This window comes from Bombina bombina, chromosome 5 (genome assembly GCF_027579735.1).
Source record: "Bombina bombina isolate aBomBom1 chromosome 5, aBomBom1.pri, whole genome shotgun sequence".
In the NCBI taxonomy this organism is placed as follows: domain Eukaryota; kingdom Metazoa; phylum Chordata; class Amphibia; order Anura; family Bombinatoridae; genus Bombina; species Bombina bombina.
In genome coordinates, this window is record NC_069503.1 from 875,671,330 (window position 1) to 875,685,713 (window position 14,384).

Sequence of the window (14,384 nt, forward strand, 5' to 3'; positions counted from 1 at the left end):
GAGTACACGACAAACAGAGAAGACGTTTGTCGAAATTCCTTAGTTGCCTGCAAGTAAAATTTTAGGGCACGAACTACATCCAGATTATGTAGTAAGCGTTCCTTCTTTGAAGAAGGATTTGGACACAAAGAAGGAACAACAATCTCTTGATTGATATTCCTGTTAGTGACTACCTTGGGTAAGAACCCAGGTTTAGTACGCAGAACTACCTTATCCGAATGAAAAATCAAATAAGGAGAATCACAATGTAAGGCTGATAACTCAGAAACTCTTCGAGCCGAGGAAATAGCCATTAAAAATAGAACTTTCCAAGATAACAACTTTATATCAATGGAATGGAGGGGTTCAAACGGAACGCCATGTAAAACGTTTAGAACAAGATTTAAACTCCATGGTGGAGCAACAGTCTTAAACACAGGCTTAATCCTCGCTAAAGCCTGACAAAAAGCCTGAACGTCTGGTACTTCTGACAGACGTTTGTGTAACAGAATAGACAGAGCTGAGATCTGTCCCTTTAATGAACTAGCAGATAAACCCTTTTCTAGACCTTCTTGTAGAAAAGACAATATCCTAGGAATCCTAACCTTACTCCAAGAGTAACCTTTGGATTCACACCAGTATAGGTATTTACGCCATATTTTATGGTAAATCTTTCTGGTAACAGGCTTCCTAGCCTGTATTAAGGTGTCAATAACTGACTCAGAAAACCCACGTTTTGATAAAATCAAACGTTCAATTTCCAAGCAGTCAGCTTCAGAGAAGTTAGATTTTGATGTTTGAAAGGACCCTGTATCAGAAGGTCCTGTGTCAGAGGTAGAGACCAAGGTGGACAGGATGACATGTCCACCAGGTCTGCATACCAAGTCCTGCGTGGCCATGCAGGTGCTATCAGAATCACTGATGCTCTCTCCTGTTTGATTCTGGCAATCAATCGAGGAAGCATCGGGAAGGGTGGAAACACATAAGCCATCCTGAAGTCCCAAGGTGCTGTCAGGGCATCTATTAGGACTGCTCCTGGATCCCTGGATCTGGACCCGTAGCGAGGAAGCTTGGCGTTCTGTCGAGACGCCATGAGATCTATCTCTGGTTTGCCCCAACGTCGAAGTATTTGGGCAAAGACCTCCGGATGAAGTTCCCACTCCCCCGGATGAAAAGTCTGACGACTTAAGAAATCCGCCTCCCAGTTTTCCACTCCCGGGATGTGGATTGCTGACAGGTGGCAAGAGTGAGACTCTGCCCAGCGAATTATCTTTGATACTTCCATCATTGCTAGGGAGCTTCTTGTCCCTCCCTGATGGTTGATGTAAGCTACAGTCGTGATGTTGTCCGACTGAAACCTGATGAACTCCCGAGTTGTCAACTGGGGCCAGGCCAGAAGGGCATTGAGAACTGCTCTCAATTCCAGAATGTTTATTGGCAGGAGACTCTCCTCCTGACTCCATTGTCCCTGAGCCTTCAGAGAATTCCAGACGGCACCCCAACCTAGAAGGCTGGCGTCTGTTGTTACAATTGTCCAGTCTGGTCTGCTGAATGGCATCCCCCTGGACAGATGTGGCCGAGAAAGCCACCATAGAAGAGAATTTCTGGTCTCTTGATCCAGATTCAGAGAAGGGGACAAGTCTGAGTAATCCCCATTCCACTGACTCAGCATGCACAATTGCAGTGGTCTGAGGTGTAAGCGGGCAAATGGCACTATGTCCATTGCCGCTACCATTAAGCCGATTACCTCCATGCATTGAGCCACCGATGGGTGTTGAATGGAATGAAGGGTGCGGCAAGCACTTTGAAGTCTTATTAACCTGTCTTCTGTCAGATAAATCTTCATTTCTACAGAATCTATAAGAGTCCCCAGGAAGGGAACTCTTGTGAGTGGAACGAGTGAACTTTTCTTTTCGTTCACCTTCCATCCATGTGACCTTAGAAATGCCAGTACTAACTCTGTATGAGACTTGGCAGTTTGAAAGCTTGAAGCTTGTATCAGAATGTCGTCTAGATAGGGAGCTACCGAAATTCCCCGCGGTCTTAGTACTGCCAGAAGAGCACCTAGAACCTTTGTGAAGATTCTTGGAGCTGTAGCCAATCCGAATGGAAGAGCTACAAACTGGTAATGTCTGTCTAGAAAGGCAAATCTTAGATACCGGTAATGATCTTTGTGAATCGGAATGTGAAGGTAAGCATCCTTTAAGTCCACTGTGGTCATGTACTGACCCTCTTGGATCATAGGTAAAATTGTCCGGATAGTCTCCATTTTGAATGATGGAACTCTTAGGAATTTGTTTAGGATCTTTAAGTCCAGGATTGGTCTGAAAGTTCCTTCTTTTTTGGGAACCACAAACAGATTTGAGTAAAACCCTTTTCCCTGTTCCAGCCGTGGAACTGGATGGATTACTCCCATTAACAATAGTTCTTGTATACAGCGCAGAAACGCTTCTTTCTTTGTTTGGTCTGTCGACAACCTTGACAGATGAAATCTCTCTCTTGGAGGAGAGTGTTTGAAGTCCAGAAGGTATCCCTGAGATATTATCTCTAGCGCCCAGGGATCCTGGACATCTCTTGCCCAAGCCTGGGCGAAGAGAGAAAGTCTGCCCCCCACTAGATCCGATCCCAGATCGGGGGCCCTCAATTCATGCTGTTTTAGTGGCAACAGCAGGTTTCCTGGCCTGCTTGCCCTTGTTCCAGGACTGGTTAGGTCTCCAGCCTTGTCTGTAGCGAGCACCAGATCCTTCTTGTTTTGGAGTAGTGGAAGTTGATGCTGCTCCTGCTTTGAAATTCCGAAAGGAACGAAAATTAGACTGTCTAGCCTTAGGTTTAGCTTTGTCTTGAGGTAGGGCGTGGCCCTTACCTCCTGTAATGTCAGCGATAATTTCTTTCAAACCAGGCCCAAATAAGGTCTGTCCCTTGAAAGGTATATTAAGTAATTTGGACTTAGAAGTTACATCAGCTGACCAGGATTTTAGCCACAGTGCTCTGCGCGCCTGAATGGCGAATCCGGAATTCTTAGCCGTAAGTTTAATTAAATGTACTACGGCTTCCGAAATGAAAGAATTAGATAGCTTAAGTACTCTAAGCCTGTCTGAAATGTCGTCCAGCGTAGCTGAACTAAGATTCTCTTCTAGAGACTCAATCCAGAATGCCGCTGCAGCTGTGATCGGCGCAATGCATGCAAGGGGTTGCAATATAAAACCTTGTTGAACAAACATTTTCTTAAGGTAACCCTCTAATTTTTTATCCATTGGATCTGAAAAGGCACAGCTATCCTCCACCGGGATAGTGGTACGCTTAGCTAAAGTAGAAACTGCTCCCTCCACCTTAGGGACCGTTTGCCATAAGTCCTGCGTGGTGGCGTCTATCGGAAACATCTTTCTAAATATCGGAGGGGGTGAGAACGGCACACCGGGTCTATCCCACTCCTTAGTAATAATTTCAGTTAGTCTCTTAGGTATAGGAAAAACGTCAGTACTTGTTGGTACAGCAAAATATTTATCCAATCTACACATTTTCTCTGGTATTGCAACTGTGTTACAATCATTCAGGGCCGCTAACACCTCCCCTAGTAAAACACGGAGGTTTTCCAGCTTAAATTTAAAATTTGAAATATCTGAATCCAATCTGTTTGGATCAGAACCGTCAGCTGCAGAATGAAGCTCTCCGTCCTCATGTTCTGCAAGTTGTGACGCAGTATCTGACATGGCTCTAACATTATCAGCGCACTCTGTTCTCACCCCAGAGTGATCTCGCTTGCCCCTTAGTTCTGGTAATTTAGCCAAAACCTCAGTCATAACAGTAGCCATATCTTGTAATGTTATTTGTAATGGCCGCCCGATGTACTTGGCGTCGCCATATCGCGCACGGCCCGGGCGGGAGATGCAGGTACTGTCACGTGAGGCGAGTTAGTCGGCATAACTCTCCCCTCGTTGTTTGGTGAAATTTGTTCAATTTGTACAGATTGACTTTTACTTAATGTAGCATCAATACAGTTAGTACATAAATTTCTATTGGGCTCCACCTTGGCTTTAGTACAAATAGTACAGGTCTCATCTTCTGAATCAGACATGTTTAACAAACTAGCAAATAAACTTGCAACTTGGAAATACTATACAATAAAATTACAATGAAAATAACGAACTGTGCTTGAAAAGCACTGAGTAAATATAACAGATGAAATCAATCAGCTTTGTAAAACCAAATGTAACTTAGCAAAGGATTGTATCCAGTAGCAAGAAATAACTAACCCTGAGGCATAAAAAAGTTAAAGATAAACGTTTTTTATCACAGTCAACTACAATCTTACAGCTCTGTTAGATTACTTCCCTCAAATTAGCTTTGAAGCTCCCTGGGTTCTGTAGAGATAAACCGGAACATGCAGGAAAAACAAAGAGCTTTGACTGAAATTTTTGATGCGTAGCAAAAAGCGCCAAAAAGGTCCCACCCCCTCACACACAACAGTGAGCGAGATTAAGCAACTGTCATAATTAGATCCAGCAACTGCCAAGTGGAAAAATAGTGCCCAAACGTTTTATTCACCCAGTACCTCAGAAAATGAAAACGATTTTACATTCCAGCAAAAACGTTTAACATAATTAAGAGTTATTAAAAAGCCTATTGTAATTCCAGAGAAGTACCATTCTCCAGAAAACAAAAATGTAAATTATACATACATGATATAATGTCGGTATGGCAGTATTTTCTCAGCAATTCCATTGTTAGAAATAAAAACTGCTACATACCTCTTTGCAGAATAAACTGCCCGCTGCCCCCTGATCTGAAGTTTACCTCTCCTCAGATGGCCGAGAACAGCAATATGATCTTAACAACTCCGGCTAAAATCATAGTAAAAAACTCTGGTAGATTCTTCTTCAAACTCTACCCGAGAAGGAATAACACGCTCCGGTGCTATTAAAAAATAACAAACTTTTGATTGAAGAAATAAAACTAAATAAAATCACCATAGTCCTCTCACACATCCTATCTAGTCGTTGGGTGCAAGAGAATGACTGGGGGTGACATAGAGGGGAGGGGCTATATGCAACTCTGCTGGGTGAATCCTCTTGCACTTCCTGTTGGGGAGGAGTAATATCCCAGAAGTAATGATGACCCGTGGACTGATCACACTTAACAGAAGAAAGCAGCCTCACCACCATGCGCGGTAGAAGTTCCTGTTTACACCTGTGTCGTTACCTCTGTATTCAATTCACAAGCTTCACAGAGAGTGTGACGATATCACAGAAGGGTAACTGTGTGTGGTCCTCTTTTCCGGTTATCACCTCCTTTCAATTGTGGACAAGGAACTCCCAAACAAGGCTGCTGACTTTAATGCTGGTAACTGCAACCGCTCCTCGGTAATTCAAAACCGCTGCCAGGTAAGTGTACTCCACTTCAAAAGTTTCCGCTTCTCAGACGTCATTCATGACGCGTTTTTCCCCTCCCCCTTAGTGGGCTGACTTCAGGGCTTCATCGGATGGTTGTGTACGGCACTTGTACTCCATTTATAGCATGGATGCTCATTTAAATATTTAATTTATGATGATTTGAGTTACATCACAGCAAACTTATTTACAGAATGAAAAGCACAATATATTTGCACGTGCAATATTAAAACCAACTATAACTTTGTGCAAACATGTTTTGGGGTAGTTTCTACCCGGAGATGGCAAACGGCTCACATCAAACACAAAATCAAGAAAAACATTTTGACACATTGTTGTTAAGGGCAAAAGAGTACCATTATGCTAACTAGATAGATATATTTATTTTTAGAGACTATAATAAACCCTGGGTTTATTATAGTCTCTAAAAATAAATATATCTATCTAGATTAAAATAGGGGAAATACCTTTTGGAACATCTCCTCAAAACCCTATTAACCCTTCAGCCAGTCTCAATATAGGAATAATCTCCAAGCAGTTTGCTTTTCATTAACCCCTTAAGTCTCTTACATGTTTAACATACATAAGTGCCCGCAGAGCTGCCCAGAGTAATATATCTTCAAATAAAAATATGGATTTTGTCCCTAATAGATCCACTTGAGGATTTAAACTCTAAAGCGCTCTACTTCAGTACCTAGAAGGCAAAGGCACCTGTGGATACAGCTACCGGGCAGAAAACAGCTACTTAGGTGTAGCAAAGGTGTTAAAAGTAAAGCAAAGACTACTTCCCCGCCTTCTAACTGCTAACAGCCACCATTACTCTTACTAAAGAGATTGCCATGGACACAGCTTAAACCCAATCCTTGCTTGCAGGGAAAAGTACCCATTAAAGTATTAAAAGATTAAAATCTTCAGAAACCGTCTTCGCACATCCTCCATTGACAGAGGCAAAGAGAATGACTGGGGGTTATGGGTAAGGGAAGTGACACTTAACAGCTCTGCTGGGGTGCTCTTTGTCTCCTCCTGCTGGCCAGGAATTTAATATCCCACTAGTAATTAGAATGAAGTCGTGGACTCTCCATGCCATAGAAAAGGAATGTAATTTTACATGTTTTTAGCTACTTGATTGCATAGGGCTTTAATGCACTTATATATGTCTATATATGTATTTATATGTTTATTTAGACATGTGAATGTATGTATCTCTATGTTAAATCCCCTTGCCTGCCTTTTTTTCTAACACCTGAAATCTCATATCTTTAAGCTATTATAACTTTTTTAGGCAATAGCTTTATGAGTGTAACTTTACTTTTAAATGCTATTTTGATGTGTTTTGTGAAATTTTTTAGTCGTTTAGTCGAGCATAAGAGTTAACTAGAGCTCTGAAATCACACTATCCCGACGCTCAAGTGAAGGTCTTTAATCTTGTAATACACGTGCTATTTCCGAAGCACGCAAAGAGCTGTGATAAGACCCTTATCGAATACGCACAACAGTTAGCGAGCCACTCTTAATCCAGCCCTATGTCTGCACAATTTCCTCTGGGGACAAATATGAGAAAACAAAGTGAAATAAGAAAAAAGTCTATAACAATACACTATGCAGTATTATATACAATACGTTTTTAACTTTAAGTAAGAATGTAATATACAAACTGTAAAATGCCCACCAACATACCATGTGATTGTTGCTGGATTTGCACCAGCTAATTTTCGTTTGGCAAAATTAACTTTCTGGACAGGATACCAATTAACAGAAGATGTATCCACTTCTTTTCTCCACTGTCCGCCTTTTTTCATTTGTTTCATTTCTAAATTCTGAAAGGAGGGTGTGTAGAAAAAAACAGACATTACTATAAAATGCATGTATTTTAAAATATGCTTTTTGTTAAATAATTTGTACCTTTCCTTTTTACAAACTCACACTATACATGTTCTTTTTAAGGAAAAAAACTTTAAATGATTATATCAGAGAGTATAAAGTAATATTCATTCAATTATATATTTTCACAATTTTAGGTCAAGAAGCAAAAAGCAAGGACAATTAGCCCTCAAAAAGGCCGTAGTCTGGTTAGATAACTGAAGTCTTCAAAACAGATCATGAGTCTAGCAAGTCTGAATCAAACTAAAGGAGGGCCCTAGAGCTCAGCTTAGTAGAATGTGTGAGTGCCATGTGTGCACATTATAATAACGTAGGAGACTAGGAAAAAAACTAAATTTAAGCTTACCTTAATTAATTCCTTTCATAGTGAAAGTCAATGAGTCATCACGTGTGGGAATATTCCCCTCCTTTCACTAGTAGGAGGTAAAAGATAAACCAACCAGAGATCTGGAATCTGTCCCACTTCACATGATCCTCATTCATACATATAGCCAAGAAGCAGGGAAGTTAAAGTGGGGCACATAAGTGCAAAAACAAGTCCTGCTGCCTCCCAAAAAAAAAAAAAAAAAAGGGCAGGGCTTGTTGACTCTCACCATCATGAAAGAAACAAAATGATCAGGTAAGCATACATTTACTTTTCTTTCACAAGTCTTCATATGTGGGAATCAAAACACAAGCAGTGTCCACGAGACCACTGTGAAATGGGGGGGTGCACAAACAGTGAAGGCAGGATGCTACTATTGCAGCCTCAGAAGAAGCATACACATCAGAGTGGTAAAACCTTGATAAAATGTGTAAGAAAGACAAGGATGCTGCCTTATAAATCTGATTAATAGAATCCTAATTACAAAAGGCCCAAGAAAGTAGTAACTGCTCTAGTGGAATGAGCAGTAATGTGCTCAGGGTGAGTTTTCCCCCTAACCAAATAAGCCTTGCAAATTAAAGCTTTGAGTAACATACATAGCTTTCTGACCTTTGCGAGAAGAAGAAAGTCTGAAATCTATTGTGGCTTCCAAGTAATTTTTGGGATCTCTAACATCCAAGTTGTGGAGAAGATTCTTCTTATTCTTAGGAGCTGGACAAAAAGAAGGAACTATCATTTTCTGATTAATAGCATCTGTAGAAAACGACCTTAGAAACAAAAGAATAGCTAGTGTAAAAAAACAGCCTAATCCTGATGAAACTTCAGAAAAGGTTTGCACAATAAAGCTGAAAGCTCAGAAAGCGGACTCAAAAAGAAGAATTTAAATAACCCTCGAAACCAGATTAAGATTTCAATGAGAAGAAACCGGACTAATAACTGGTTTAATTCTAATCAGAACCAGAACAAAAGCCTGAAAGTCAGTAATGTTATCAATTTTCTTATGAAACAAAACATAAAGAGCCAAAATCTGACCCTTCAGTAACTTTTATCTAGACCTTCCTGCAGGAACTCGAGAACTCTGGGAAATCTAAAAAAATTCCAACAATAACCTTTGCCAGAAACACTACGCATAAATGGTTTTCAGGACCTTACAATAAATACATGAGGTTTCCTAGCCTGAATCAGGGTATCAATAACCTTGTCAGAAAAACCTCTCTGAGACACAATTAAGCATTCAAGCTTTGTGACATCAGAGTTTTGAGAACTTGATAAAAGAAAGAGCCTTAAGAGAGAAGATCCTTTCTTAAAGAATGCCTCCAAGGCATGCACAAGGATATCTGCACCAGATCCACAAACCAAATCCTGCGAGGCCACGAGAGAACAATAAGACCAAGGAACCTCTAGGGCATCAATCAGACTTGCCCAAGGGTACCGAGACCTGGCACACAACTGTCTGTGATTCAAATAAGAGTCCATGAGATCTATTTCTGCCAGACCCCAACGTCTTACAATTTGGTTGAAAGTTTCCTGATTCAGAGACCATTCCCCTGGGTGAAGAGAATGGCAAATGAGAAAGTCTGCCTCCCAATTGTTCACAACCGGAATGTGGATGTAAATCCTGCATTAATGGTGCTCTGCCCATTAACCCTTTCATGATAGGGTCATTTTGTCTACATCGGAACAATGTTCCGATGTAGACACTTTGAAATCCCGCAATTGTGCATGTGATCACGATATTTCAATGATGGGATCAGGTCAGGGGGCGTCCCAATGAAGCTAGGTACGCCCTCCAGACCGTGATCCCATCCAGGAAGCACCGTTGGCTTCAGGACAGCCAAACAGCTTGGCCGTTCTATTCCCTCCTAACATCGCTAAAGCCTGGCGCAGTTAGGACGGAATAGAACACCGCAACTGCGACAAAAGGTTAATGATGCGAGACACTCCCCTCATTGCTAAGGAACTCCAAATTCTTCTCTGATGATTGACATAAGTCACTGCTGTGACGTCTGACTGAATCTCAGAAAGGTTTGTGTCTGTGGTCAGGTCAACACTGGAGAGCACTGAAGATTGTATGGAGTTCTAGAATATTTATTGGTAACCTTATCTCCTGAGGAGATCAAACTCCCTGCACTCTCTAAGACCACTAGGTTTATACCCCAATGTAAAAGGCAGGCATCTGATGAGATAATACCCATATTGGCCAAAGAAAGGAAGCTGAACCAAGGACTGGTGAATCTGCCACCAAGTCAGGTACTGTTTTGTTCTGTGGTTTTAGCAAAGAAAGTAATCTCCAGCACCAGGATATCAGGGGTGCATGCTGCTGGGCTCCACATTCAAAAGCCACCAAATGTATAGAAAAACAAAAATACAAACATATATAATTAAGGACATGCTTGTCCAAAACGTTGTATATTTTTCTATTCACTAAATTAAATATTAAAATTTTTGGAATGCGGTTGTACATTTGTTTGTCCTGTGATATAACAGAATCCTCTAAAATAGATCTATGTGGTTCCCATATGAACCAAAAGAAGAAACAGATTTTAACTTGGTAGATGGAACAGAAAAACAGAATTTATGCTTACCTGATAAATTACTTTCTCCAACGGTGTGTCCGGTCCACGGCGTCATCCTTACTTGTGGGATATTCTCTTCCCCAACAGGAAATGGCAAAGAGTCCCAGCAAAGCTGGTCACATGATCCCTCCTAGGCTCCGCCCACCCCAGTCATTCGACCGACGGACAGGAGGAAATATATATAGGAGAAACCATATGATACCGTGGTGACTGTAGTTAGAGAAAATAATTCATCAGACCTGATTAAAAAACCAGGGCGGGCCGTGGACCGGACACACCGTTGGAGAAAGTAATTTATCAGGTAAGCATAAATTCTGTTTTCTCCAACATTGGTGTGTCCGGTCCACGGCGTTATCCTTACTTGTGGGAACCAATACCAAAGCTTTAGGACACGGATGAAGGGAGGGAGCAAATCAGGTCACCTAAATGGAAGGCACCACGGCTTGCAAAACCTTTCTCCCAAAAATAGCCTCCGAAGAAGCAAAAGTATCAAATTTGTAAAATTTGGCAAAAGTGTGCAGTGAAGACCAAGTCGCTGCCTTACATATCTGGTCAACAGAAACCTCGTTCTTGAAGGCCCATGTGGAAGCCACAGCCCTAGTGGAGTGAGCTGTGATTCTTTCAGGAGGCTGCCGTCCGGCAGTCTCATAAGCCAATCGGATAATGTTTTTAAGCCAAAAGGAAAGAGAGGTAGAAGTCGCTTTTTGACCTCTCCTTTTAACAGAATAAACAACAAACAAGGAAGATGTTTGTCTGAAATCTTTAGTAGCCTCTAAATAGAATTTTAGAGCACGGACTACGTCCAAATTGTGTAACAAACGTTCCTTCTTTGAAACTGGATTCGGACACAAAGAAGGTACAACTATCTCCTGGTTAATATTTTTGTTGGAAACAACTTTCGGAAGAAAACCAGGCTTAGTACGCAAAACCACCTTATCTGCATGGAACACCAGATAGGGCGGAGAACACTGCAGAGCAGATAACTCTGAAACTCTTCTAGCAGAAGAAATTACAACCAAAAACAAAACTTTCCAAGATAATAACTTAATATCTACGGAATGTAAGGGTTCAAACGGAACCCCTTGAAGAACTGAAAGAACTAGATTTAGACTCCAGGGAGGAGTCAAAGGTCTGTAAACAGGCTTGATCCTAACCAGAGCCTGAACAAATGCTTGAACATCTGGCACAGCTGCCAGTCTTTTGTGAAGTAAAACAGATAAAGCAGAGATCTGTCCCTTCAGAGAACTTGCAGATAATCCTTTCTCCAAACCTTCTTGTAGAAAGGATAGAATCTTAGGAATGTTTATCTTGTTCCATGGGAATCCTTTAGATTCACACCAACAGATATATCTTTTCCATATTTTATGGTAAATTTTTCTAGTTACAGGCTTTCTAGCCTGAATCAGAGTATCTATTACAGAATCTGAAAACCCACGCTTTGATAAAATCAAGTGTTCAATCTCCAAGCCGTCAGATGGAGGGAAACCAGATTCGGATGTTCGAATGGACCCTGAACAAGAAGGTCCTGTTTCAAAGGTAGCTTCCATGGTGGAGCCGATGACATATTCACCAGGTCTGCATACCAAGTCCTGCGTGGCCACGCAGGAGCTATCAAGATCACCGAGGCCCTCTCCTGATTGATCCTGGCTACCAGCCTGGGGATGAGAGGAAACGGTGGGAATACATAAGCTAGGTTGAAGGTCCAAGGTGCTACTAGTGCATCTACTAGGGTCGCCTTGGGATCCCTGGATCTGGACCCGTAGCAAGGAACCTTGAAGTTCTGACGAGACGCCATCAGATCCATGTCTGGAATGCCCCATAATTGAGTTATTTGGGCAAAGATTTCCGGATGGAGTTCCCACTCCCCCGGATGGAATGTCTGACGACTCAGAAAATCCGCTTCCCAATTTTCCACTCCTGGGATGTGGATCGCAGACAAGTGGCAGGAGTGATCCTCCGCCCATTGAATTATCTTGGTCACTTCTTTCATCGCCAGGGAAGTCCTTGTTCCCCCCTGATGATTGATATATGCAACGGTCGTCATGTTGTCTGACTGAAACCTTATGAATTTGGCCTTTGCTAGTTGAGGCCAAGCTCTGAGAGCATTGAATATCGCTCTCAGTTCCAGAATGTTTATCGGGAGAAGAGACTCTTCCCGAGACCATAGGCCCTGAGCTTTCAGGGATTCCCAGACCGCGCCCCAGCCCACTAGGCTGGCGTCGGTCGTGACAATGACCCACTCTGGTCTGCGGAAGCTCATTCCCTGTGACAGATTGTCCAGGGTCAGCCACCAACGGAGTGAATCTCTGGTCTTTTGATCTACTTGAATCGTCGGAGACAAGTCTGTATAATCCCCATTCCACTGTCTGAGCATGCACAGTTGTAATGGTCTTAGATGAATTCGTGCAAAAGGAACTATGTCCATTGTTGCAACCATCAATCCTATTACTTCCATGCACTGCGCTATGGAAGGACGAGGAACAGAATGAAGTACTTGACAAGAGCTTAGAAGTTTTGATTTTCTGACCTCTGTTAGAAAAATCCTCATTTCTAAGGAATCTATTATTGTTCCCAAGAAGGGAACTCTTGTTGACGGGGACAGAGAACTTTTTTCTTTGTTCACCTTCCATCCGTGAGATCTGAGAAAGGCTAGGACAATGTCCGTATGAGCCTTTGCTTTTGACAGGGACGACGCTTGAATCAGGATGTCGTCCAAGTAAGGTACTACTGCAATGCCCCTTGGTCTTAGAACCGCTAGAAGGGACCCTAGTACCTTTGTGAAAATCCTTGGAGCAGTGGCTAATCCAAATGGAAGTGCCACAAACTGGTAATGCTTGTCCAGAAAAGCGAACCTTAGGAACTGATGATGTTCCTTGTGGATAGGAATATGTAGGTACGCATCCTTTAAATCCACGGTAGTCATAAATTGATTTTCCTGGATAGTAGGTAGGATCGTTCGAATAGTTTCCATTTTGAACGATGGTACCCTGAGAAATTTGTTTAGGATCTTTAGATCCAAAATTGGTCTGAATGTTCCCTCTTTTTTGGGAACTATGAACAGATTGGAATAAAATCCCATTCCTTGTTCTCTTATTGGAACTGGATGTATCACTCCCATCTTTAACAGGTCTTCTACACAATGTAAGAATGCCTGTCTCTTTATTTGGTTTGAAGATAACTGAGACCTGTGGAACCTTCCCCTTGGGGGTAGTTCCTTGAATTCCAGGAGATAACCTTGAGAAACTATTTCTAGCGCCCAAGGATCCTGAACATCTCTTGCCCAAGCCTGAGCAAAGAGAGAAAGTCTGCCCCCCACTAGATCCGGTCCCGGATCGGGGGCTATCCCTTCATGCTGTTTTGGTAGCAGTGGTAGGCTTCTTGGCCTGCTTACCCTTGTTCCAGCCTTGCATTGGTTTCCAGGCTGGTTTGGGTTGTGAAGTATTACCCTCTTGCTTAGAGGATACAGAATTAGAGACTGGTCCGTTTCTGCGAAAGGGACGAAAATTAGGCTTATTATTAGCCTTAAAAGACCTATCCTGTGGGAGGGCGTGGCCCTTTCCCCCAGTGATGTCTGAAATAATCTCTTTCAAATCAGGTCCAAATAATGTTTTACCTTTGAAAGGAATGTTAAGCAATTTTGTCTTGGAAGACACATCCGCTGACCAAGACTTTAGCCAAAGCACTCTGCGCGCCACGACAGCAAACCCTGAATTTTTCGCCGCTAATCTAGCTAATTGCAAAGCGGCATCTAAAACAAAAGAGTTAGCCAATTTAAGTGCTTGAACTCTGTCCATAACCTCCTCATACGAAGATTCTTTACTGAGCGATTTTTCTAGTTCCTCGAACCAGAAACACGCTGCCGTAGTGACAGGAACAATGCATGAAATTGGTTGTAGAAGGTAACCTTGCTGTAAAAAAAATCTTTTTAAGCAAACCCTCTAATTTCTTATCCATAGGATCTTTGAAAGCACAACTATCTTCGATAGGAATAGTAGTGCGTTTGTTTAGAGTAGAAACCGCCCCCTCGACCTTGGGGACTGTCTGCCATAAGTCCTTTCTGGGGTCGACTATAGGAAATAATTTCTTAAATATAGGGGGGGGAACAAAAGGTATGCCGGGCCTTTCCCACTCTTTATTTACTATGTCCGCCACCCGCTTGGGTATAGGAAAAGCGTCGGGGGGCACCGGAACCTCTAG

The 14,384-nt window shown here is 42.2% G+C and overlaps 1 protein-coding gene across 1 annotated transcript in view; it reads right to left on the reverse strand.

The window, feature by feature from the left end:
- PRKDC (protein kinase, DNA-activated, catalytic subunit) overlaps window positions 1–14,384 on the reverse strand; it is a 2,064,551-nt gene that overhangs the window by 33,651 nt on the left and 2,016,516 nt on the right. The window contains 1 exon segment of the mRNA XM_053715028.1: window positions 7,044–7,183. Coding sequence (XP_053571003.1) covers window positions 7,044–7,183 — 140 coding nt within the window.